Source organism: Coccinella septempunctata, chromosome 8, assembly GCF_907165205.1.
Source record: "Coccinella septempunctata chromosome 8, icCocSept1.1, whole genome shotgun sequence".
NCBI lineage: Eukaryota > Metazoa > Arthropoda > Insecta > Coleoptera > Coccinellidae > Coccinella > Coccinella septempunctata.
The window spans coordinates 2456101-2479850 of NC_058196.1; the positions used below are offsets into that span (position 1 = coordinate 2456101).

The 23750-nt window shown below is 34.8% G+C and overlaps 2 protein-coding genes across 2 annotated transcripts; one reads left to right on the forward strand and one right to left on the reverse strand.

The window, feature by feature from the left end:
• Positions 1-3317: 3317 nt before the first annotated feature.
• LOC123319247 lies at positions 3318-4220 on the forward strand. The gene has a single exon (XM_044906118.1). The coding sequence runs from the start codon at positions 3318-3320 to the stop codon at positions 4218-4220; it is 903 nt and encodes a 300-aa protein (XP_044762053.1).
• A 9831-nt stretch (positions 4221-14051) lies between these two features.
• Positions 14052-15161, reverse strand: LOC123319248. Its single transcript, XM_044906119.1, has one exon. It carries the CDS (start codon positions 15159-15161, stop codon positions 14052-14054), a length of 1110 nt encoding a protein of 369 aa, XP_044762054.1.
• Positions 15162-23750: the final 8589 nt, after the last annotated feature.

Sequence of the window (23750 nt, forward strand, 5' to 3'; positions counted from 1 at the left end):
GAAATAGAAAATAATTATAATTATTTTATTCTTCGAAACTTATTCCAAATGATCAATATCGATATTCAAATCTCGATTAATTTCCTAGTATAACGTACTACAACTTGATTCGATCAACGTGACGCCCCAATCGCCCTGAATTACTTTATTTCGAAGTTCTCTTTCCTTACGCTAAACACGCTAGGTCGGCCAGCCGCAGGAGCCTAGCGAAACGCTTCAAGTTATGGTACCGTACAGCACCTACGTCGCACGCAGTTATCACCAAGAACATCGTATTACGTCGCTGCTAGATACATATACGGTCGGCCCGCACGAGTTGGGCCTACCTTGCTATGGTTTGGGCGTTTAGTTTTCATATTTCTAGATTTCCTCATTTTCTATTGACTCTATTGCAAGATATTATATCATCAAATGAATAGTTAATCATTAAATATTATGTCTATTTTAGAAAAGAGCGTATTCGTACCGTTTAAGAGTAGTTTAGTCAATGAAAATATATCCCTAATTATAGTGAGAGTTAAATTTTTTGTTCACTAAATGAATAGTTGATTTTTGAAAAAGGGTATTCGTACGGAATAAAAGTACTTTAGTGATTTTTTGACCACAAAAATTTGTAATTCCTAGTGAATTAATAAGGGCACGGTGATTTCGAAGCTTCTTGAATTGAATACGCGTAGATCGGCCGGCCGAGCCTCGGAGTGGGGATATAAGAATGGCATCCGCATCGCTGTTCCCATATTGAATTGAATTAGGTCAGTGTCGTAGAATAAGAGAAAGGGGTACACGTACGTGTTTATCAGTTTTCTTCGATTCATTTCGTAAATTTTGATAATCTGAGTGGATTCTAAATTTCTTGGATTGATGAATAATTGGAGTGGTAGCAAATCCAAACAAACTTTGCACCCTGTCACAAGATCTTGTGATAGTAAAAGGAGGAATGGTGAAATAAAAAAAGAAAAAATTATTACATTATCACTCAAAATCAAAATTGGAGATGTGTTAAAATTTTGATTCGTATTGACGTTGAAGTTTTGTGTTGTAATAAATTTGTTATCGGTATTTACAGAAAGACCCCGAAGAAGAATAAAACTATTATTGAAAAGCTTGGCAAAAACAAAGAAGTGTAGTACATTCTTTCTCCAAAAACAAGCCTAAACTTTTAAAGACTGCGGTTGTATAAAGAAAATCAGATTATATCTGCAGGGTGGGACATAAGTCTGGAATAAAATTAATGTTTCTTCAATATTGATCAACCACTCAAAGTGAAGACGCTGAAACCCACCAATTGCTTTTCAATTAACTTCTTCTTCTATCTATTAATAGTTTCTCAACCAATAACTTAACATTAAGATGCTGAAAAACATGTCAATTGAGTTCTGATTGCACTTATTTTTGGGACATGAAATTGAATATTCCGCGTTTTCATTTCCAGTTATTGGTTGAAAAAATAGATACTAATTTTATTCCAGGATATTCCCTGTATATCCTGGGTCGGGCCGACCCACACCTTATGGGCACGAGCCCATATGGGTATCTACCATGGAAAGTTCATCCCAGGTAGAAGAAATTATTGACTACAACATCGAAATAAGTAATACATCTACAAAAGAAGAATTGTTGCTGAAAATAATTCATGAATTGGAAGGAAAAAATAGATTGTTGGAGGAGAATAATCAGTTACTGAAATATAAAATTTCTGTGCTGGAAAACAATGTGAAAGAAGTAAATCATCGTCCATGTGAAGATTCAGCTAACATACGACGTGAAAAAGCAATCAATTCAGATAAGGAAGATATAATTCGAATACCAATAAATAATTCTGTGCGGATGCCACCCATGCGTACTTCTGCCGATCGTGTTCTCCCTACCAATATGTCACAATCAATCTCTGGCACTCAGGCCCAAGGTCAGGAGAAAACCGAAAACAAACAAAGCACGGTGGAAAATAAATACGAAAGAACAACACAGAAAGAAATAATACACTCGAACTCGGTTGAGGCTGAATTTATTGCATGGAAACAAGTCAATTCAAGAAAATCCAAGAGAAAGTCTCGTCCAGCATTAGTGGTTGGATCAAGTACTAATGCAGATATGGTCGAAGGGGTTGAAAAAGTCAAGGCATATCACGTATCCAGGTTGAAACCGAATACAACAGCGGCGGATCTTCAGAAGTTCCTAAGTAAGAGCTTCACAAACGTCAAATGCGAGCATTTGCAGTCAAAATATCCCGAAGTATATGCATCATTTAAGGTCTTAATTGCATGTAGCGAATCAGAAAAAATTTGTGATCCAACCAATTGGCCTATTAATGCTAGTGTTCACCATTTTTTTGGGAGAACGAAAAGGATGGAAAGAAAACCATCGGATCAGTAGAAAAATTTAAGATTTTTCAAATTAATGTTCAATCTCTCAACAATAAGATTGATTGCTTGGAATTATTATTATATTATCAACGTCCATTGGTGGTAAGCATTGCAGAGCACTGGTGCAATAAGGAAAAGATGTCTACGATGGCTATGGATGGGTACTATCAAGCAGCTTCCTTTTGTCGTCAAGAATACTTGCAGGGTGGTACTGTTATCTATGTGAAATCTGGGTTTTCAGTGAGTGATATCGGTATTTCAAAGTATTCCGTTGAGATGCACTTTGAAGTTTGTGGTGTAAAATTCTCTCTGGGTGATAAAAAGTTCTGTGTTATTAGTACATATAGAGTTCCAAATGGGAATATTTCTTTATTTCTGGATAGGCTGGCGTTTGTTATTGCTCGTTGTAACAAAATTGCTGATGTCATTTTCCTTTGTGGGGATATCAATATCAATTATCTCCAGTCAAATTGCTCACGGAAACATCTATTTGATGATCTGTTGCGTTGTTTCGATCTGAAAGTTACTTCTATACCGCCACTCGAGTTTTTACTGATGTGAGGGGAATCACAACTTCAACTAAATTAGATTACATTTTAACAAATGCTTCGTCTGAGAATTTTGAAACTGACATTTTCAATGGTTTTTTAGGAGATCATAAGGTTTTTTCACTCAATTATAAAATGCAAATAACATCTGAAATCAAGGAATGTATTGATAATTCTGTTCTAGTTAGGAAAGTTAACCATGAAACATTATCAAATTTAACCGAATTCATTTCAATAATAAATTTTATGCAATAACACATCATGCTCGATGCGAACGGTACATCTGTAGGTTACTGCTGATTTAAAGTTCGTAATTTGTGATTGTTTACTTCGGAAAGTAATTATCTAGTTGGTGAAAAGCTAGTCATAAGTATCTGAATCATCAGGTGTTTCAGAAAAATCGAAGATGACTTCTGTTTGTGGAGTTTGTAAAACAGTAGTAAACAGTATAACACCAAGTATCCAGTGCGCTGGTTCTTGTGCGAATCTTTATCACGCCAAATGTGCAAATATATCTCCAGATAAGTTGCATATTTTGAACGGATCGGAGGATGTATATTGGATGTGCACAACCTGTCGAGGTCGTTTGAATTCTTCTACAGGTGGTCCCGATGTCGATGTTCTGAAATTTATGCGTGAAATAAAAGCTGAACTCATAAGCATTCAAAATAACATGGAAGACTTTAAGAAGTCCGTTGGGTTTTGCTCGGACAAGGTGACTGATTTTGAAGCAGCTATGAAGACTTTTAGTAATCAAATGAAATCTATGGATTCACTGAAAAAAGAAAATAAAGATCTGCAAGAATCAGTTCGATTATTGAATAAAAAAGTAGCAGATTTAGAACAGTCTGCCAGAGCTTACAACATCGAGATTCATGGATATCCAGAGAAAAAGAATAAGAATATTTATTCCATTGTCGATTCTATACATGAAACACTAAATATCCCACTCTCAAGGGATGTTGTTGAATCAGCCCATAGGGTCAAGTCCTTTGAGTCTGGTAAGCCGAGAAATATCGTCATAAAATATGTTTCTCTCAAATCTAGAAATAGTGTACTGGCAGCGGCGAAAGCTAGAAGGAATTCTTCTAATGGAGCCCTAATAATCAATGAGATCCCTAACGCGAGAATTTACATCAACGAACATCTAACCCCAGAAAATAAGATACTTTTCAAAAAGGTGAGGGAGACTGCCCGACAGAGAGATTATAAATATGTCTGGATCAGAAATGGCAGTATTTTGGTCCGAAAAGATGATGATTCCTCCGTGAAGCAGATAAGCAGTGAGGGTCAGATTGTGTCCATGTAGTTCTCAGCTCGTCTGCTGACTCGAGACATTTTGGGTTTTCATTTTCGAACACTTGACTGTGTTTTACCAGAATGTGCGGGGATTGAAATCGAAGTTGAATGTGTTTAAACGAGGTGTTGAATGCAATGCGAACGATGTGTTTTGTGTCAGTGAAACTTGGTTGAATCAAGGCGTATCGGATTCCGAGTTGTTCAGCGATGATTACCAAGTCTATAGAAGGGATCGTGCAAGTTCATATTCTCGAAGAGGTGAGGGCGGTGGAGTTTTAATTGCAGTAAGACGGGGTATTCAGTCTTATCAGAAACTGGAGTGGGAGAGTGAAGCAGAGGATATCTGGGTTACCATTACATCAGTAGATAAAAAAAGGTTCATTTATGTTGTGTGTACCTACCACCAAATGATAACTTAGCACTTAATTATTTCGTTGAAAAGCTTCAATTTCTCTCCAATATATTTTTCGATGATGCTGTATTAATTTGTGGCGACTTCAATATGCCAAATATTACATGGGAGTTCAAACCCCATAATTCGTATTTAATACCTAAAGGAATTGATTCCAGGTTTAGTCGATTGCTAGATATAGTGAATTTTTGTAATTTTAAGCAGTTCAACTCATTCACCAATGTTAATAACAGAATTTTGGATTTAATTTTTGATAACAAGTTATGCATTGAAAGGGTCATTAAATCGGCTGATCCTTTAGTCCCAGAAGATCCCCATCATGTTAGTGTAGAACTGCTGTTGAACTTTTTTAATGTTAAGATCCTTCATTCCAAATTGACTTATGATTACAATTTCAAAGGGGCTAATTATAATAATATCAATACTGAATTGGAAAAAATTAATTGGTCCTCACTTTTTTTTAAACGGTGAAGTTGGTGATTGTATCGGTTTATTTTACTCTAAAATATATAATATCATTGAAAAACATGTACCTAAAAAAAAAATTAATAATAATTTTCCTCAATATTATACACCTGGCACAATAAAACTTATAAAGGATAAAAATAGGGCTCATAAAAAGTGGAAGATATCTTCTACTGAATTGGACTATAAAGTTTTCTCGTATTTAAGACGAAGATGTAAATTGAGTATAAAGAATGACTATGAAAAAAACTTAGAGACCATAGAAAATTTGATACCTCATGATACAACAGTATTCTGGCAGCTTGTTTCTCTGAAAGATCGTAGTAGTAAGATTCCTTATTTGGTGAGTTTTGATGGTAAAACTGCTGAGGGCGAGGGTGTGGCAGATCTGTTTGCCGAATATTTTCGTGGCGTTTTTCAGCCTTGTGAACAAAAGTTTTCAATGCATAAGAGCAATAATCTGTGTAATAATGTGTTGTCTGAAATTGAGGTAGATGAAGAAGGCGTAGCGAGAGCTCTTTGTCAACTGGATTAAAGCAAGGGGGCGGGTCCTGATGGAATTCCTTCAGTTTTTATCAGGAGATGTTCAAAAAATCTATGCGTTCCACTATGCTCCCTGTTCAATTCATCTCTTAAGGAGTGCATATTTCCTGATCAATGGAAAGTTTCTTATGTGGTCCCTATTCCTAAACTGGGAGATCGAAGTAAAGTAGAAAATTATCGACCCATCTGTAAGTTGAATATTTTCGGTAAAATTCTGGAGAAAATAGTGAACGATGTTATTGATCTTGTTCCTTAAGTCTTTCATAGTTGACCAACAACATGGCTTTTTTCCCAAAAGATCTACTGAGTCAAACCTTGTTCTTTATGCCGAGTATATACTATCTGCTATGGATGACCGTGTCCAGGTCGACTCCGTGTACACCGACTTCAGCAAAGCATTTGATAAAGTAGATCACAATATATTAATGTTGAAGCTGTCAGAGGCCGGTGTGCACGGGGATCTGCTTCGGTGGCTGTCCTCCTATATCAGCGGTAGGGTTTTGATCACTTATGTGAATGGTTATAAATCTAAGCCTTATATAGCAACTTCAGGTGTACCTCAGGGATCCCATCTGGGACCTTTCTTATTCTTAATCTTTCTGAATGACGTGGGGACCTGTTTCAAATTTTGTCAATTCTTGGCTTACGCCGATGATTTTAAGATTTTTGCGAGAGTTCAGACTTTTAACGATTGTCTTGCTTTCCAGAATGATCTTGATGAATTTTTCGTTTATTGCAAAACAAATAGATTGCAGTTGAACTTGGACAAATGTTCCTTCATCAACTTCACCCGTAATTTCAATATAGTGGATTACAACTATAACTTTGGGGGTAAATTGCTCCATAAAAAAAAGGAGATAAGGGACCTTGGTGTCATATTTGATAGCAAAATGACCTTCGCACCTCATGTTGAGTCCCTTGTCGCCAGAGGCAATCGTATGCTTGGGTTTATTTTAAGAACTTGTCGACAATTCTCGTCTGTGAGTGCCCTAAAGGCTCTCTATTTCGCTTACGTTTATGGCAGATTGAATTATGAATCAACTGTGTGGAGTCCCCAGTATGAGGTATATAAGCATCGTTTGGAGGTCATTCAGAATAATTTTTTAAGATATTTGGACTACAGAGTTGAGGGTTCTCGTGACAACTTGGCGAGCACTGGGGGCTTGAGGAGTAAATTTGGCCTTCTCTCACTGGATAGTCGTAGAAAGCAATCCGATATGATTTTCTTATTCAAGGTGTTGAGGGGCTTGGTCGATTCCCCAGACTTGTTGTATCTGATGAGAATTCATATACCATCTAGACGGCTGAGGAATAACCCTACTTTTGATTAGACTCGAAATAGAACAAATTTGAGAAATAATTCACCGATTAATAGAATGCTTGCACTTTTTAATAAAAGATTCAACAACCTCGATATCTTTCACCTCACACTGAATGCATTTAGAAGAGAAACTTATAGAATTAGTTGGCATAATTTGTAACCAATATTTCCGCATATTCTGAATTTTGAAATTAAAAGAAAAGAAAAACAAAAAAAAAAGGGTTGAGAGAATAATTGGTTCTCCGGAGTGTTTTGTGGGTTTCTTATTGTTAAATAGATAAATGTAGTTTAATTTTTATCTGTGTCCTACTTGATTGTACTTTTTTTGTAATTTATGGACATCAATTTGGGTTTTATACCTGTAGATGTCCTATTTGGCAAATAAATAAATAAATAAATATATAAATGCACCAATATTGATGATGCCTTCGTTATATTTGCACAGTTAATACAGTATTCTCTGGAAATAAATTGTCCGCTTGTGAAGTCTGGGAATTCAAATCAGAATAGGAAAAACTGGATAAATGAGGAAGTGAGGGAAGCAAGCAAGAATTTGAAAAATTTAGATTGGTTAAATATAAATATGAAGACTGTGGGTTCTTATGAAGTCTATAAAAAAGCAAAGTCAGATTTTAGACAACTCTTATGGCGCACTAAATCTAGTTATTTCTCGGAGGTCATAAACTCTTCCAGCAATAGTAATAGAGCGGTATGGAATATGGTAAATAGCATTACTGGGAGAAAAGGAAGTACAAAAATAGCAGTACAAATAAATTATTGTGGGGAAAGTTATACGGAGCCAAGAGATGTTGCTAATGTTTTTGCTAACCATTTTGCTTCAGTTGTCGAAAGAATTCTCCAGGATTATTATGGAAATATTTTGTCATCTTCATGTACGACCTCAGCTTTGTCGGGAAACACTTTCTTTTTTCATCCGGTTGTGACTGAGGAATTAGTTAGTACTGTTAGAGGCTTGAAAAATAAAAAGAGTACTGGTATTGATGGAGTATCTATCTCCGTGTTGAAGTTTATAGTGGATAATATCGCTGAACATCTTGTTTGTATTATTAATTTATCGGTTACAACTGGTAAATTCCCAGATCTTTTGAAAGTGGCGTCTGTGATTCCCGTTTTTAAAAAGCATGATTCTTGCTGCATTGACAATTATAGACCCATTTCGGTGTTAAGTGTTTTCTCCAAACTCTTTGAAAAAATTGTGCTAAATCGCATGATGTCATTTCTGACTCGCTTCCGAATTATTACCGACTGCCAACATGGTTTTAGGGAAAAAACTACACAAACAGCAGCATTTTCGATGGTTGATTTTATCTATAAAAAATTAGATGAGGAATTGGCTGGCATATTTTTTGATTTGTCCCGAACATTCGATGTTATAAATTTGGAGTTTTTGGAGATCAAACTATATAATATCGGTTTTCGTGGTATTTTTCTCCAATGGCTGATGTCATTTTTGAAGAATCGATCCTTATATGTTAAGACAGAGAATTGCTGGTCTGAGAAATATGATCTTCATCATGGAGTACCTCAGGGTTCAGTGTTGGGACCGCTGCTGTTTCTCCTTTTCATAAATGACCTACCTGGGTCCATAGATCCTGAAATCATAATTATTTTCGTTGACGATACATCAGTGGCGGTCTCAGCCAGAGACCTGAGCGATCTATCAGATATTTTTAGTTCACTAGTATGTAAGTTTCTAAATTGGTGTAAAGCTAATAATTTAATTCTGAACTTGGGAATGACTGAGTGCATTAGATTTAAGAATAGAATTAATGATTGTGAACCTATTGTTGTCAAATGCATGGACCATCTTATTGTATCGGTAGACAAAGTTAAATTTTTAGGTGTTTACTTGGATAGCTCACTGAGATGGAGCGATCACTGTGATTATGTCTGTGAGAAATTAGCAAGCTCTCTCTATGCTATAAGCAGGATCAAGAATTCACTTCCTTTTCAGGCTGTGATGAATATTTATTATGGTTTAGTTTACAGTTTACTGAATTACAATGTTATACTGTGGGGTAACTCTATTGATTCTCATAGGGTGTTTATTATGCAAAAAAAAATTTTACGATTAATTTTCAATTTAAAACCAATGGATACCTGCAGAAATATATTCAAAGTGAATAATATACTCACTTTGCCGTCTCTGTTTATACTTAGGTGCTTAGTATACCTACGTGAAAATGATCATTTGATGGTAAAGCTCTCTAGCTTCCACACATACTCTACAAGGAATGATACCACTCTTAGCATTCCTTTTCATGAAACATCGAAATATGAAGCAAGCCCTGTCTATCAGGCAATCGTATTGTATAATCACCTACCACCTAGTATTAGGATGTTAAACATAAACAAGGCTATTATTCTGTTGGGGAATTCTTGGGAGATGTAAATTTTTGTGTAAAATAATTTACTATTTGTTTCATTTTTTCATTGTTGACTTGTCCTATGCATTTTTGTATGTCTTAGAGGATCAATGAATTCTATTCTATTCTATTCCGTCATAAATTTCTGAAAATGGATTGCTGAAATTTATTAGAGAAAATAACGAAAAATTTTGGTTGCAGTAGCCTTTTTTTTGAGGTTGAAACTGAAATAATAATATTCGCGATAGTACTGAAGCTGGCATACGGAGTAATGAGAAAACAATATGAAAAATTACGGTCCGTAGCGTAACGTTAGATCTATGAAGCCATTATAACTAGTGAAACTGAAATGAGCAAATTTTTCCAATTATCTGTAGGATATAAATAGTAGATGAATCCCTAAAACAATGTTCTTGAATGACAAAAAAAAGCAGGATTGGAAATTATCCTGGTTATAGTGAACCAATGTCTCAATAAATGAGAGGATGAAATAACTCAAAACAAACGAAATTAATTCAGGAACATAATACACATTGATGTAAAAGTGGACAAACAAATCAACAGTTGTTGGTTTTCATATATCTGAGTTGATTTCGTTTATTTATCGCCCTAATTAGAAGGCTCACTCATTTGATATCCTCCTACTTAATTTTAACTGATAATTAGTATATCTGCTCATATTTTGAAGTTTAAATTTTTTTTATACCGTACTTGGAACGGGACCTAACGTTGTCTTTTGAGTACACCTAACAATTTTTAATTTTTTTTCGAACCTAATATTTCATTCAGAAAACACTCTATATCATAAATGATTCATTATATCAAACTTGCACTCTGAATTCATACATATCCTATTGCTTGATTGCAGGTCAAGAAGCGTTCAGTGGATTTTTTTTGCATAGTACTTGAAACAGTACTAACTGTCAACTTTTATGAACCCCTATCAATTTTTATTTGTTTTCAAAATTAATGTTTCATTTAGAATATGCTGTAAATTCAAAATGAATCATTATCAGACTTGCACTCCTATATTATGAATTTTCTATTTCTTGATCGCAGGTCAAGGAGCGTTCAGTCTTTTACGCATAGTACTCAAAACAGTACTGTTGTCTTTTCTCTACACCTAACAATTTTCAATTTTTTTCGAAGTTAATATTTCATTTTGAATATATAGCGCGGGCTGGAGTTACAAATCCTACAAAAGTTTTCATTTTATAGGTGTCTCCTTCTTCCTAAAAATCTCAATGTAGTCATTCACATTGAAAAGTTTGATATTAGGATCTTCTTTTCTTCTAATAGATGTCATATTCAGAATCTCCTTCAGAATAAAAGACCTCGTCAAGCGTTTTCTCAGATTTCCGTTCGACACATACTGCTTTTTTTCTCCAACATCGGAATTTATTTTCTTCACGACTTTTTGTCTATGTTCTTCTTGATTACCTTCTCTTCTTGCAGCGTGAGTGTCGGATTTTTTCTGCGGAACATTTTCTCTTTTTCGTTCTCCTACATGTGACTTCAGAAAATTCCTGATTTGAACTGTTCTCCTCAAGTCAATTTGTTTAGACTTCAATTTTTCCAATCCCATTCTCAAGATCTTCTTTCTGTCCATCTCGTCTTCCAAAATGAAAAAAATATTTAAGTATGAAACGATAAAATTCGATAGTACCAAAGTTAAAAAATGTAAACCACAACACAATATTTGCAGCACGAAGCACATTCACAAATGAATACTTGGTACATCTACTCCGCTGTTATATAGCCCCTACCTTCCCTTCCTAGCACCCCACCACCCAATTGCCCGTTCCGTCGTCTGATTCGATATTAGATTGCTGTGAAATTTCTATGGGATTCCATTCGTTCAATTTAACTGTCACACGTCGGACTGTTTGTTGATTTATCCTTAACTTCCTATGACCAATTTTAAAGTGTTAATTTTATTAGTTGTATGATGAGCCTTGAGAAAGGAACAATATAGTTCCGAAACGTTGGCGAATTCATGAGAGATTGTTTTTCAACCTGTCCAAATTCCTGCGATATTTTACTTATTGTGTTCAATCCATTATTTTTGATACCTAAAAAAGAACATATAAAATATTAAATAATCAACTATGTAGTGGCAAAGATGACACGAATACCAGTGATGATATAAAATATTTTGTTTTTTTGTGATACTTGAGCCTAGCACTAAAAATACGAAAAATTAGAGAGTGTTTCATATAATTATGAGTTCATAATAATAATAATAATAATAATAATAGTTTATTGATCCTTTTAGACAACAAAGTGTATAGGACAGGTCGAAATAAAAATTCATCAATCAATGATAAATGACGGACAATCATTACAAAATTCTACAGTAGAATAGTAACATTTATTAATTAACAAATCCTTGATTTTCTTTTTGAATGGTTGCAATTTGAGAGCCTTCAAAGTTTTAGGTAAACAATTATACAATCTTATACTCTGGTACATGGGAGAATACTCAAATTTTTTTGTTCTATGCTTAAGTATAAGCAGAATTTCTTGGTTCCTTGTACTATATTCATGGTTTTCACATAATTTGGTCCAATTCAGAAAATTTTCTTTAGCATATATTAAACATTTGAATATATATATACATGGTAGAGAAAGCAAATTATTTTCAACGAAAACTGGTCTGCATGATGTACGAGAACTTAATTTGAATATCAAACGAATGATCCGTTTTTGAGCTATGAAAGCTCTGTTAAATTCTACACAGTTTCCCCAGAGTAAGATATTATAAGAGAGTTGACTATATACTAGGCTATAGTAGATCTGCATTAATGAGCTGACAGGTAGCATGTCTTTCACTCTATTGATGGCATAGTAAGAGTTATTGAGCTTTTTACAGAGAAAACTTATATGAGTAGACCAGGTTAAATTCCTGTCAATATAGACTCCCAAAAATTTACATTCTTCAGCAGATTTTAAATTGAAGTTGGAGTAATTTAGTACAACAGTCTCTACTGTGTTTTTCCTAATACCGAAATGAATGTAAACAGTTTTATTGACATTCACAACAACTCTGTTGGACCGACACCAATTGACGAATTGGCCAATAATTTCCTCGCAAGCACTGCGAAGTTCCTCGTAACTCCGCGCTGAGACCACAACCGATGTATCATCGGCAAATAACACCAAAAGAAATAATCTCAAGTGAATAGGCAAATCATTAATAAATAATAGAAAAAGTAGTGGTCCCAGCACGGAGCCCTGGGGAACACCACAATCTATTGGGAATCGAGCGGAATAACTGTCGTCAACTTTTACACGCATAGTCCTCTGGTGAAGGTAGCTACGCAACCAGTCCAGAAACACTCCCCTGAAACCTAAACTGTAGCATTTACTCAAAATGAAATCGAAAGAAAGTGTATCGAATGCGCAGGAAAGATCGAAAAATAATCCAGCCACCTGTAAACCCTGATCAATGCCATGATATACTGACTCAACAAACTTGAGTGCAGCGGAAAGAGTAGAACGGCCACTTCTGAAGCCGTGCTGGGCGTTATTGAGAAGATTGTATTTGTTCAGAAAATTCAACATCTTAGTGGATACGATTTTTTCAAATATCTTGGATAGAACACTCAAAATTGAAATCGGACGATAGTTCGCGATTTCTTCCGAGTTACCACATTTGGGTACCGGAATTACAATGGATTCCTTTAATATATTGGGGAATTTTCCCAAGGACACCGACAAGTTTATAAGATGGGCGAAATGCTCACTTATCACGTGAGCTGTTGATTTCACGATTTTGGTGGAAATGAAATGGATTCCAATGCTTTTTTTGTTTTCCAAACAAATAATAATAATAGCATAAAAGATATGCAAATTTAAATGATAATTCCCCAGAGTATTTTTCTTACAGAAAGAATATACTATATTACTGTTTATTTTTTCAAACGTTTCTGATAATATGAAATGATAAAATATCAACAATTGAGAAGTATAAGTTATCGATACAGATAATAACTATCTGGAGAAGCAAGTATTGAAGCGCATTAGTATTTCAATTCTTAAGTTTGTTTCAAATCTCGCTGCTCCAAACAATATTTCAAAATTAATAATTTCTAGAGAATTCTTTTTCATCATTTACATTCACGTTGTAGATGGTATACTGGAGGGGAATTCCTTTGCACTACGACCTAGAGGTCTATTAGATCCACGGTACTCCTGAGGAAATGAAAACTATAGAAAGAATGATTGATAGTGGTCGTGGGATCGGAATAAATTTCACAAAGAACTCCAACTTCTTCTATGAGTGACGTTTCGCAACTTTATTGTTGCTTTCTCAAGCTCTAAAAAACATACAGACAACAGTGAATGTACAAACATTACACAACAATAAAAAAAAATTCTCTACCTAGAATTCAACTGTGTTCCTCTAGTCCATGACAAAAAGATCGCAATAACATGTAGGTGAAACAGGTGACAGCGACACACTCCTTCCCGTCGTCAAATTCATACTGAATTTCATATTGTTGAATACTTATTATTATAGTACATCTGAACGGAAAAGAAATGCGCCTCCGTCATCGCTTTCATAAGAAGAGAAACATGAAAATACCGTTGAACAGAGAATTCACAAAATCTCACGAACTGGACAAATATTGGACAAACTAACTATTCTACTTTGAACATCAATATTTCTTAAATAAAATTAAATTACACCTAAAACAAAAAACAAAAAAACTACCTGAATTTAATATTTTGTCGTGCGTATATATTTAGTATGTTGCTATATATAATGCTAAGATTAGCGCAGTCACTTCTTAGGTTGACAGTGTCGGCCAAGTTTATTTGGATCATCTCCCCCACGTTGCGTTTAAACCAATTGGCCTCCCGATCTAGCACTGTGACATCTTCTAATATAAAAGAGTGTCCAGTTTCAAAATGGTGTGATGCTAACGCTGTTTTGTTTGGTTTATTCTGATTCTGGTTTTTACAATCGTTGGTATGTTGGCTTATCCTCGACTTCAGGTACTGTTTGGTCTGGCCAATATATGATTTCCCGCAAGAACATGGTATCTTATATATTACGTTTGACAACGATAATAACGGTGTGGGATCTTTCAAACGCGTGTATAAACACTTGGTGGATCTGACATTGTAAAAGGCCAATTTGGTATTGCTGTCGAACACTGTACTTATTCTCTGTGAAAGCCCATCAATGCAAGGAAACTTGTAAAACTTACACGGAGGCTTTTCTGAGTTGTTAAAGGCCCTATGTTGTCTGAAGTAAGAATTTAAGCACTTATTCACGAAGGTATTCGGGTAATTGTTCATCTTGAGAATGTTTTTAATAGTTCTCAAATTGGAGTCATGAAAGGTATGGTGAATGAGGTTCATCATTCTGTGAAGTAAACCCTTAACAGTACTCAACTTATGGCCAATAGGGTTGTAGGAGTGGTAATTTAAAATTCTGCCCGAGCTAGTTGGCTTGGTGAACCAATTCGTAAGTAGGGTTCCACACTCTTTTCTATGTACTTCAACATCTAGAAAGGCTAGTTTATTATCTCTTTCTGTCTCCATGGTAAACTGAAGTTTTGGGTTGAATGCATTGAAGTAATCTAGGATGGTATCGAATTCCTCCTCGGGCACTGCTGTGATCGAATCATCCACGTATAACCAGAAGAAGGGAAGAACAAAAGGTAAGTTCGCCAACACCGAAGACACCAACTCATCCATTGCTATCTCTGCTAGAATTGGACTAAGAGGGTTGTCCATGGCACTTCCGTCTAGCTGTAAATATATGTTCCCTCCAAAACTGAAGTAACTCGAATCGAAATAAAACTCGATCATTTCTAGAAATATCTTCTTTGGAATGTTCGTATATGCGGATATGTAAGACCATCGTTTAGAGAGTGTGCTCAGAACTAACCCTTTTGGAATATTTGTAAAGAGGGAAATGACATCTAATGAAATGAGCTTGTAGTGATCAGGCAGCTGTACATTGTTTAAGTTCTTCACAAACTCAAATGAACTTTTCACCTTGTAATTGAAAGTTGTTGTTGTTACTGGTAAGAGTATCTGATGTAAAAAGGTTGCCAAGTTATAACAAGGGGCGTTAACACAGCTAACAATTGGTCTTAAGGCAAAATTTTCTTTATGTGTTTTTCTCAACCCGTAGATCTTAGGGGGGACCGAATTGTGAGTCATAATCTTCTTGCTAAGTGTTTTACTTATAAACTGATTCTCTACCAACTTTTTTGCAAACTCATTCACACGTTTTGATAGCTTCAATTTCTCTCCAATATATTTTTCGATGATACTGTATTAATTTGTGGCGACTTCAATATGCCAAATATTACATGGGAGTTCAAACCCCATAATTCGTATTTAATACCTAAAGGAATTGATTCCAGGTTTAGTCGATTGCTAGATATAGTGAATTTTTGTAATTTTAAGCAGTTCAACTCATTCACCAATGTTAATAACAGAATTTTGGATTTAATTTTTGATAACAAGTTATGCATTGAAAGGGTCATTAAATCGGCTGATCCTTTAGTCCCAGAAGATCCCCATCATGTTAGTGTAGAACTGCTGTTGAACTTTTTTAATGTTAAGATCCTTCATTCCAAATTGACTTATGCTTACAATTTCAAAGGGGCTAATTATAATAATATCAATACTGAATTGGAAAAAATTAATTGGTCCTCACTTTTTTCAAACGGTGAAGTTGGTGATTGTATCGGTTTATTTTACTCTAAAATATATAATATCATTGAAAAACATGTACCTAAAAAAAAAATTAATAATAATTTTCCTCAATATTATACACCTGGCACAATAAAACTTATAAAGGATAAAAATAGGGCTCATAAAAAGTGGAAGATATCTTCTACTGAATTGGACTATAAAGTTTTCTCGTATTTAAGACGAAGATGTAAATTGAGTATAAAGAATGACTATGAAAAAAACTTAGAGACCATAGAAAATTTGATACCTCATGATACAACAGGATTCTGGCAGCTTGTTTCTCTGAAAGATCGTAGTAGTAAGATTCCTTATTTGGTGAGTTTTGATGGTAAAACTGCTGAGGGCGAGGGTGTGGCAGATCTGTTTGCCGAATATTTTCGTGGCGTTTTTCAGCCTTGTGAACAAAAGTTTTCAATGCATAAGAGCAATAATCTGTGTAATAATGTGTTGTCTGAAATTGAGGTAGATGAAGAAGGCGTAGCGAGAGCTCTTTGTCAACTGGATTAAAGCAAGGGGGCGGGTCCTGATGGAATTCCTTCAGTTTTTATCAGGAGATGTTCAAAAAATCTATGCGTTCCACTATGCTCCCTGTTCAATTCATCTCTTAAGGAGTGCATATTTCCTGATCAATGGAAAGTTTCTATTCCTAAACTGGGAGATCGAAGTAAAGTAGAAAATTATCGACCCATCTGTAAGTTGAATATTTTCGGTAAAATTCTGCAGAAAATAGTGAACGATGTTATTGATCGGGTTCCTTAAGTCTTTCATAGTTGACCAACAACATGGCTTTTTTCCCAAAAGATCTACTGAGTCAAACCTTGTTCTTTATGCCGAGTATATACTATCTGCTATGGATGAGCGTGTCCAGGTCGACTCCGTGTACACCGACTTCAGCAAAGCATTTGATAAAGTAGATCACAATATATTAATGTTGAAGCTGTCAGAGGCCGGTGTGCACGGGGATCTGCTTCGGTGGCTGTCCTCCTACATCAGCGGTAGGGTTTTGATCACTTATGTGAATGGTTATAAATCTAAGCCTTATATAGCAACTTCAGGTGTACCTCAGGGATCCCATCTGGGACCTATCTTATTCTTAATCTTTCTGAATGACGTGGGGACCTGTTTCAAATTTTGTCAATTCTTGGCTTACGCCGATGATTTTAAGATTTTTGCGAGAGTTCAGACTTTTAACGATTGTCTTGCTTTCCAGAATGATCTTGATGAATTTTTCGTTTATTGCAAAACAAATAGATTGCAGTTGAACTTGGACAAATGTTCCTTCATCAACTTCACCCGTAATTTCAATATAGTGGATTACAACTATAACTTTGGGGGTAAATTGCTCCATAAAAAAAAGGAGATAAGGGACCTTGGTGTCATATTTGATAGCAAAATGACCTTCGCACCTCATGTTGAGTCCCTTGTCGCCAGGGGCAATCGTATGCTTGGGTTTATTTTAAGAACTTGTCGACAATTCTCGTCTGTGAGTGCCCTAAAGGCTCTCTATTTCGCTTACGTTTATGGCAGATTGAATTATGCATCAACTGTGTGGAGTCCCCAGTATGAGGTATATAAGCATCGTTTGGAGGTCATTCAGAATAATTTTTTAAGATATTTGGACTACAGAGTTGAGGGTTCTCGTGACAACTTGGCGAGCACTGGGGGCTTGAGGAGTAAATTTGGCCTTCTCTCACTGGATAGTCGTAGAAAGCAATCCGATATGATTTTCTTATTCAAGGTGTTGAGGGGCTTGGTCGATTCCCCAGACTTGTTGTATCTGATGAGAATTCATATACCATCTAGACGGCTGAGGAATAACCCTACTTTTGATTTGACTCGAAATAGAACAAATTTGAGAAATAATTCACCGATTAATAGAATGCTTGCACTTTTTAATAAAAGATTCAACAACCTCGATATCTTTCACCTCACACTGAATGCATTTAGAAGAGAAACTTATAGAATTAGTTGGCATAATTTGTAACCAATATTTCCGCATATTCTGAATTTTGAAATTAAAAAAAAGAAAAACAAAAAAAAAAGGGTTGAGAGAATAATTGGTTCTCCGGAGTGTTTTGTGGGTTTCTTATTGTTAAATAGATAAATGTAGTTTAATTTTTATCTGTGTCCTACTTGATTGTACTTTTTTTGTAATTTATGGACATCAATTTGGGTTTTATACCTGTAGATGTCCTATTTGGCAAATAAATAAATAAATAAATATATAAATGCACCAATATTGATGATGCCTTCGTTATATTTGCACAGTTAATACAGTATTCTCTGGAAATAAATTGTCCGCTTGTGAAGTCTGGGAATTCAAATCAGAATAGGTAAAACTGGATAAATGAGGAAGTGAGGGAAGCAAGCAAGAATTTGAAAAATTTAGATTGGTTAAATATAAATATGAAGACTGTGGGTTCTTATGAAGTCTATAAAAAAGCAAAGTCAGATTTTAGACAACTCTTATGGCGCACTAAATCTAGTTATTTCTCGGAGGTCATAAACTCTTCCAGCAATAGTAATAGAGCGGTATGGAATATGGTAAATAGCATTACTGGGAGAAAAGGAAGTACAAAAATAGCAGTACAAATAAATTATTGTGGGGAAAGTTATACGGAGCCAAGAGATGTTGCTAATGTTTTTGCTAACCATTTTGCTTCAGTTGTCGAAAGAATTCTCCAGGATTATTATGGAAATATTTTGTCATCTTTATGTACGACCTCAGCTTTGTCGGGAAACACTTTCTTTTTTCATCCGGTTGTGACTGAGGAATTAGTTAGTACTGTTAGAGGCTTGAAAAATAAAAAGAGTACTGGTATTGATGGAGTATCTATCTCCGTGTTGAAGTTTATAGTGGATAATATCGCTGAGCATCTTGTTTTTATTATTAATTTATCGGTTACAACTGGTAAATTCCCAGATCTTTTGAAAGTGGCGTCTGTGATTCCCGTTTTTGAAAAGCATGATTCTTGCTGCATTGACAATTATAGACCCATTTCGGTGTTAAGTGTTTTCTCCAAACTCTTTGAAAAAATTGTGCTAAATCGCATGATGTCATTTCTGACTCGCTTCCGAATTATTACCGACTGCCAACATGGTTTTAGGGAAAAAACTACACAAACAGCAGCATTTTCGATGGTTGATTTTATCTATAAAAAATTAGATGAGGAATTGGCTGGCATATTTTTTGATTTGTCCCGAACATTCGATGTTATAAATTTGGAGTTTTTGGAGATCAAACTATACAATATCGGTTTTCGTGGTATTTTTCTCCAATGGCTGATGTCATTTTTGAAGAATCGATCCTTATATGTTAAGACAGAGAATTGCTGGTCTGAGAAATATGATCTTCATCATGGAGTACCTCAGGGTTCAGTGTTGGGACCGCTGCTGTTTCTCCTTTTCATAAATGACCTACCTGGGTCCATAGATCCTGAAATCATAATTATTTTCGTTGACGATACATCAGTGGCGGTCTCAGCCAGAGACCTGAGCGATCTATCAGATATTTTTAGTTCACTAGTATGTAAGTTTCTAAATTGGTGTAAAGCTAATAATTTAATTCTGAACTTGGGAATGACTGAGTGCATTAGATTTAAGAATAGAATTAATGATTGTGAACCTATTGTTGTCAAATGCATGGACCATCTTATTGTATCGGTAGACAAAGTTAAATTTTTAGGTGTTTACTTGGATAGCTCACTGAGATGGAGCGATCACTGTGATTATGTCTGTGAGAAATTAGCAAGCTCTCTCTATGCTATAAGCAGGATCAAGAATTCACTTCCTTTTCAGGCTGTGATGAATATTTATTATGGTTTAGTTTACAGTTTACTGAATTACAATGTTATACTGTGGGGTAACTCTATTGATTCTCATAGGGTGTTTATTATGCAAAAAAAAATTTTACGATTAATTTTCAATTTAAAACCAATGGATACCTGCAGAAATATATTCAAAGTGAATAATATACTCACTTTGCCGTCTCTGTTTATACTTAGGTGCTTAGTATACCTACGTGAAAATGATCATTTGATGGTAAAGCTCTCTAGCTTCCACACATACTCTACAAGGAATGATACCACACTTAGCATTCCTTTTCATGAAACATCGAAATATGAAGCAAGCCCTGTCTATCAGGCAATCGTATTGTATAATCACCTACCACCTAGTATTAGGATGTTAAACATAAACAAGGCTATTATTCTGTTGGGGAATTCTTGGGAGATGTAAATTTTTGTGTAAAATAATTTACTATTTGTTTCATTTTTTCATTGTTGACTTGTCCTATGCATTTTTGTATGTCTTAGAGGATCAATGAATTCTATTCTATTCTATTCCGTCATAAATTTCTGAAAATGGATTGCTGAAATTTATTAGAGAAAATAACGAAAAATTTTGGTTGCAGTAGCCTTTTTTTTGAGGTTGAAACTGAAATAATAATATTCGCGATAGTACTGAAGCTGGCATACGGAGTAATGAGAAAACAATATGAAAAATTACGGTCCGTAGCGTAACGTTAGATCTATGAAGCCATTATAACTAGTGAAACTGAAATGAGCAAATTTTTCCAATTATCTGTAGGATATAAATAGTAGATGAATCCCTAAAACACTGTTCTTGAATGACAAAAAAAAGCAGGATTGGAAATTATCCTGGTTATAGTGAACCAATGTCTCAATAAATGAGAGGATGAAATAACTCAAAACAAACGAAATTAATTCAGGAACATAATACACATTGATGTAAAAGTGGACAAACAAATCAACAGTTGTTGGTTTTCATATATCTGAGTTGATTTCGTTTATTTATCGCCCTAATTAGAAGGCTCACTCATTTGATATCCTCCTACTTAATTTTAACTGATAATTAGTATATCTGCTCATATTTTGAAGTTTAAATTTTTTTTTATACCGTACTTGGAACGGGACCTAACGTTGTCTTTTGAGTACACCTAACAATTTTTAATTTTTTTTCGAACCTAATATTTCATTCAGAAAACACTCTATATCATAAATGATTCATTATATCAAACTTGCACTCTGAATTCATACATATCCTATTGCTTGATTGCAGGTCAAGAAGCGTTCAGTGGATTTTTTTTGCATAGTACTTGAAACAGTACTAACTGTCAACTTTTATGAACCCCTATCAATTTTTATTTGTTTTCAAAATTAATGTTTCATTTAGAATATGCTGTAAATTCAAAATGAATCATTATCAGACTTGCACTCCTATATTATGAATTTTCTATTTCTTGATCGCAGGTCAAGGAGCGTTCAGTCTTTTACGCATAGTACTCAAAACAGTACTGTTGTCTTTTCTCTACACCTAACAATTTTCAATTTTTTTCGAAGTTAATATTTCATTTTGAATATATAGCGCGGGCTGGAGTTACAAATCCTACAAAAGTTTTCATTTTATAGGTGTCTCCTTCTTCCTAAAAATCTCAATGTAGTCATTCACATTGAAAAGTTTGATATTAGGATCTTCTTTTCTTCTAATAGATGTCATATTCAGAATCTCCTTCAGAATAAAAGACCTCGTCAAGCGTTTTCTCAGATTTCCGTTCGACACATACTGCTTTTTTTCTCCAACATCGGAATTTATTTTCTTCACGACTTTTTGTCTATGTTCTTCTTGATTACCTTCTCTTCTTGCAGCGTGAGTGTCGGATTTTTTCTGCGGAACATTTTCTCTTTTTCGTTCTCCTACATGTGACTTCAGAAAATTCCTGATTTGAACTGTTCTCCTCAAGTCAATTTGTTTAGACTTCAATTTTTCCAATCCCATTCTCAAGATCTTCTTTCTGTCCATCTCGTCTTCCAAAATGAAAAAAATATTTAAGTATGAAACGATAAAATTCGATAGTACCAAAGTTAAAAAATGTAAACCACAACACAATATTTGCAGCACGAAGCACATTCACAAATGAATACTTGGTACATCTACTCCGCTGTTATATAGCCCCTACCTTCCCTTCCTAGCACCCCACCACCCAATTGCCCGTTCCGTCGTCTGATTCGATATTAGATTGCTGTGAAATTTCTATGGGATTCCATTCGTTCAATTTAACTGTCACACGTCGGACTGTTTGTTGATTTATCCTTAACTTCCTATGACCAATTTTAAAGTGTTAATTTTATTAGTTGTATGATGAGCCTTGAGAAAGGAACAATATAGTTCCGAAACGTTGGCGAATTCATGAGAGATTGTTTTTCAACCTGTCCAAATTCCTGCGATATTTTACTTATTGTGTTCAATCCATTATTTTTGATACCTAAAAAAGAACATATAAAATATTAAATAATCAACTATGTAGTGGCAAAGATGACACGAATACCAGTGATGATATAAAATATTTTGTTTTTTTGTGATACTTGAGCCTAGCACTAAAAATACGAAAAATTAGAGAGTGTTTCATATAATTATGAGTTCATAATAATAATAATAATAATAATAATAGTTTATTGATCCTTTTAGACAACAAAGTGTATAGGACAGGTCGAAATAAAAATTCATCAATCAATGATAAATGACGGACAATCATTACAAAATTCTACAGTAGAATAGTAACATTTATTAATTAACAAATCCTTGATTTTCTTTTTGAATGGTTGCAATTTGAGAGCCTTCAAAGTTTTAGGTAAACAATTATACAATCTTATACTCTGGTACATGGGAGAATACTCAAATTTTTTTGTTCTATGCTTAGGTATAAGCAGAATTTCTTGGTTCCTTGTACTATATTCATGGTTTTCACATAATTTGGTCCAATTCAGAAAATTTTCTTTAGCATATATTAAACATTTGAATATATATATACATGGTAGAGAAAGCAAATTATTTTCAACGAAAACTGGTCTGCATGATGTACGAGAACTTAATTTGAATATCAAACGAATGATCCGTTTTTGAGCTATGAAAGCTCTGTTAAATTCTACACAGTTTCCCCAGAGTAAGATATTATAAGAGAGTTGACTATATACTAGGCTATAGTAGATCTGCATTAATGAGCTGACAGGTAGCATGTCTTTCACTCTATTGATGGCATAGTAAGAGTTATTGAGCTTTTTACAGAGAAAACTTATATGAGTAGACCAGGTTAAATTCCTGTCAATATAGACTCCCAAAAATTTACATTCTTCAGCAGATTTTAAATTGAAGTTGGAGTAATTTAGTACAACAGTCTCTACTGTGTTTTTCCTAATACCGAAATGAATGTAAACAGTTTTATTGACATTCACAACAACTCTGTTGGACCGACACCAATTGACGAATTGGCCAATAATTTCCTCGCAAGCACTGCGAAGTTCCTCGTAACTCCGCGCTGAGACCACAACCGATGTATCATCGGCAAATAACACCAAAAGAAATAATCTCAAGTGAATAGGCAAATCATTAATAAATAATAGAAAAAGTAGTGGTCCCAGCACGGAGCCCTGGGGAACACCACAATCTATTGGGAATCGAGCGGAATAACTGTCGTCAACTTTTACACGCATAGTCCTCTGGTGAAGGTAGCTACGCAACCAGTCCAGAAACACTCCCCTGAAACCTAAACTGTAGCATTTACTCAAAATGAAATCGAAAGAAAGTGTATCGAATGCGCAGGAAAGATCGAAAAATAATCCAGCCACCTGTAAACCCTGATCAATGCCATGATATACTGACTCAACAAACTTGAGT

Coding starts and splice junctions, on each gene's coding strand:
- LOC123319248 (XM_044906119.1), bottom strand. CDS start 15,161: ATGATCGAGTTTTATTTCGATTCGAGTTACTTCAGTTTTGGAGGGAAC.
- LOC123319247 (XM_044906118.1), top strand. CDS start 3,318: ATGACTTCTGTTTGTGGAGTTTGTAAAACAGTAGTAAACAGTATAACA.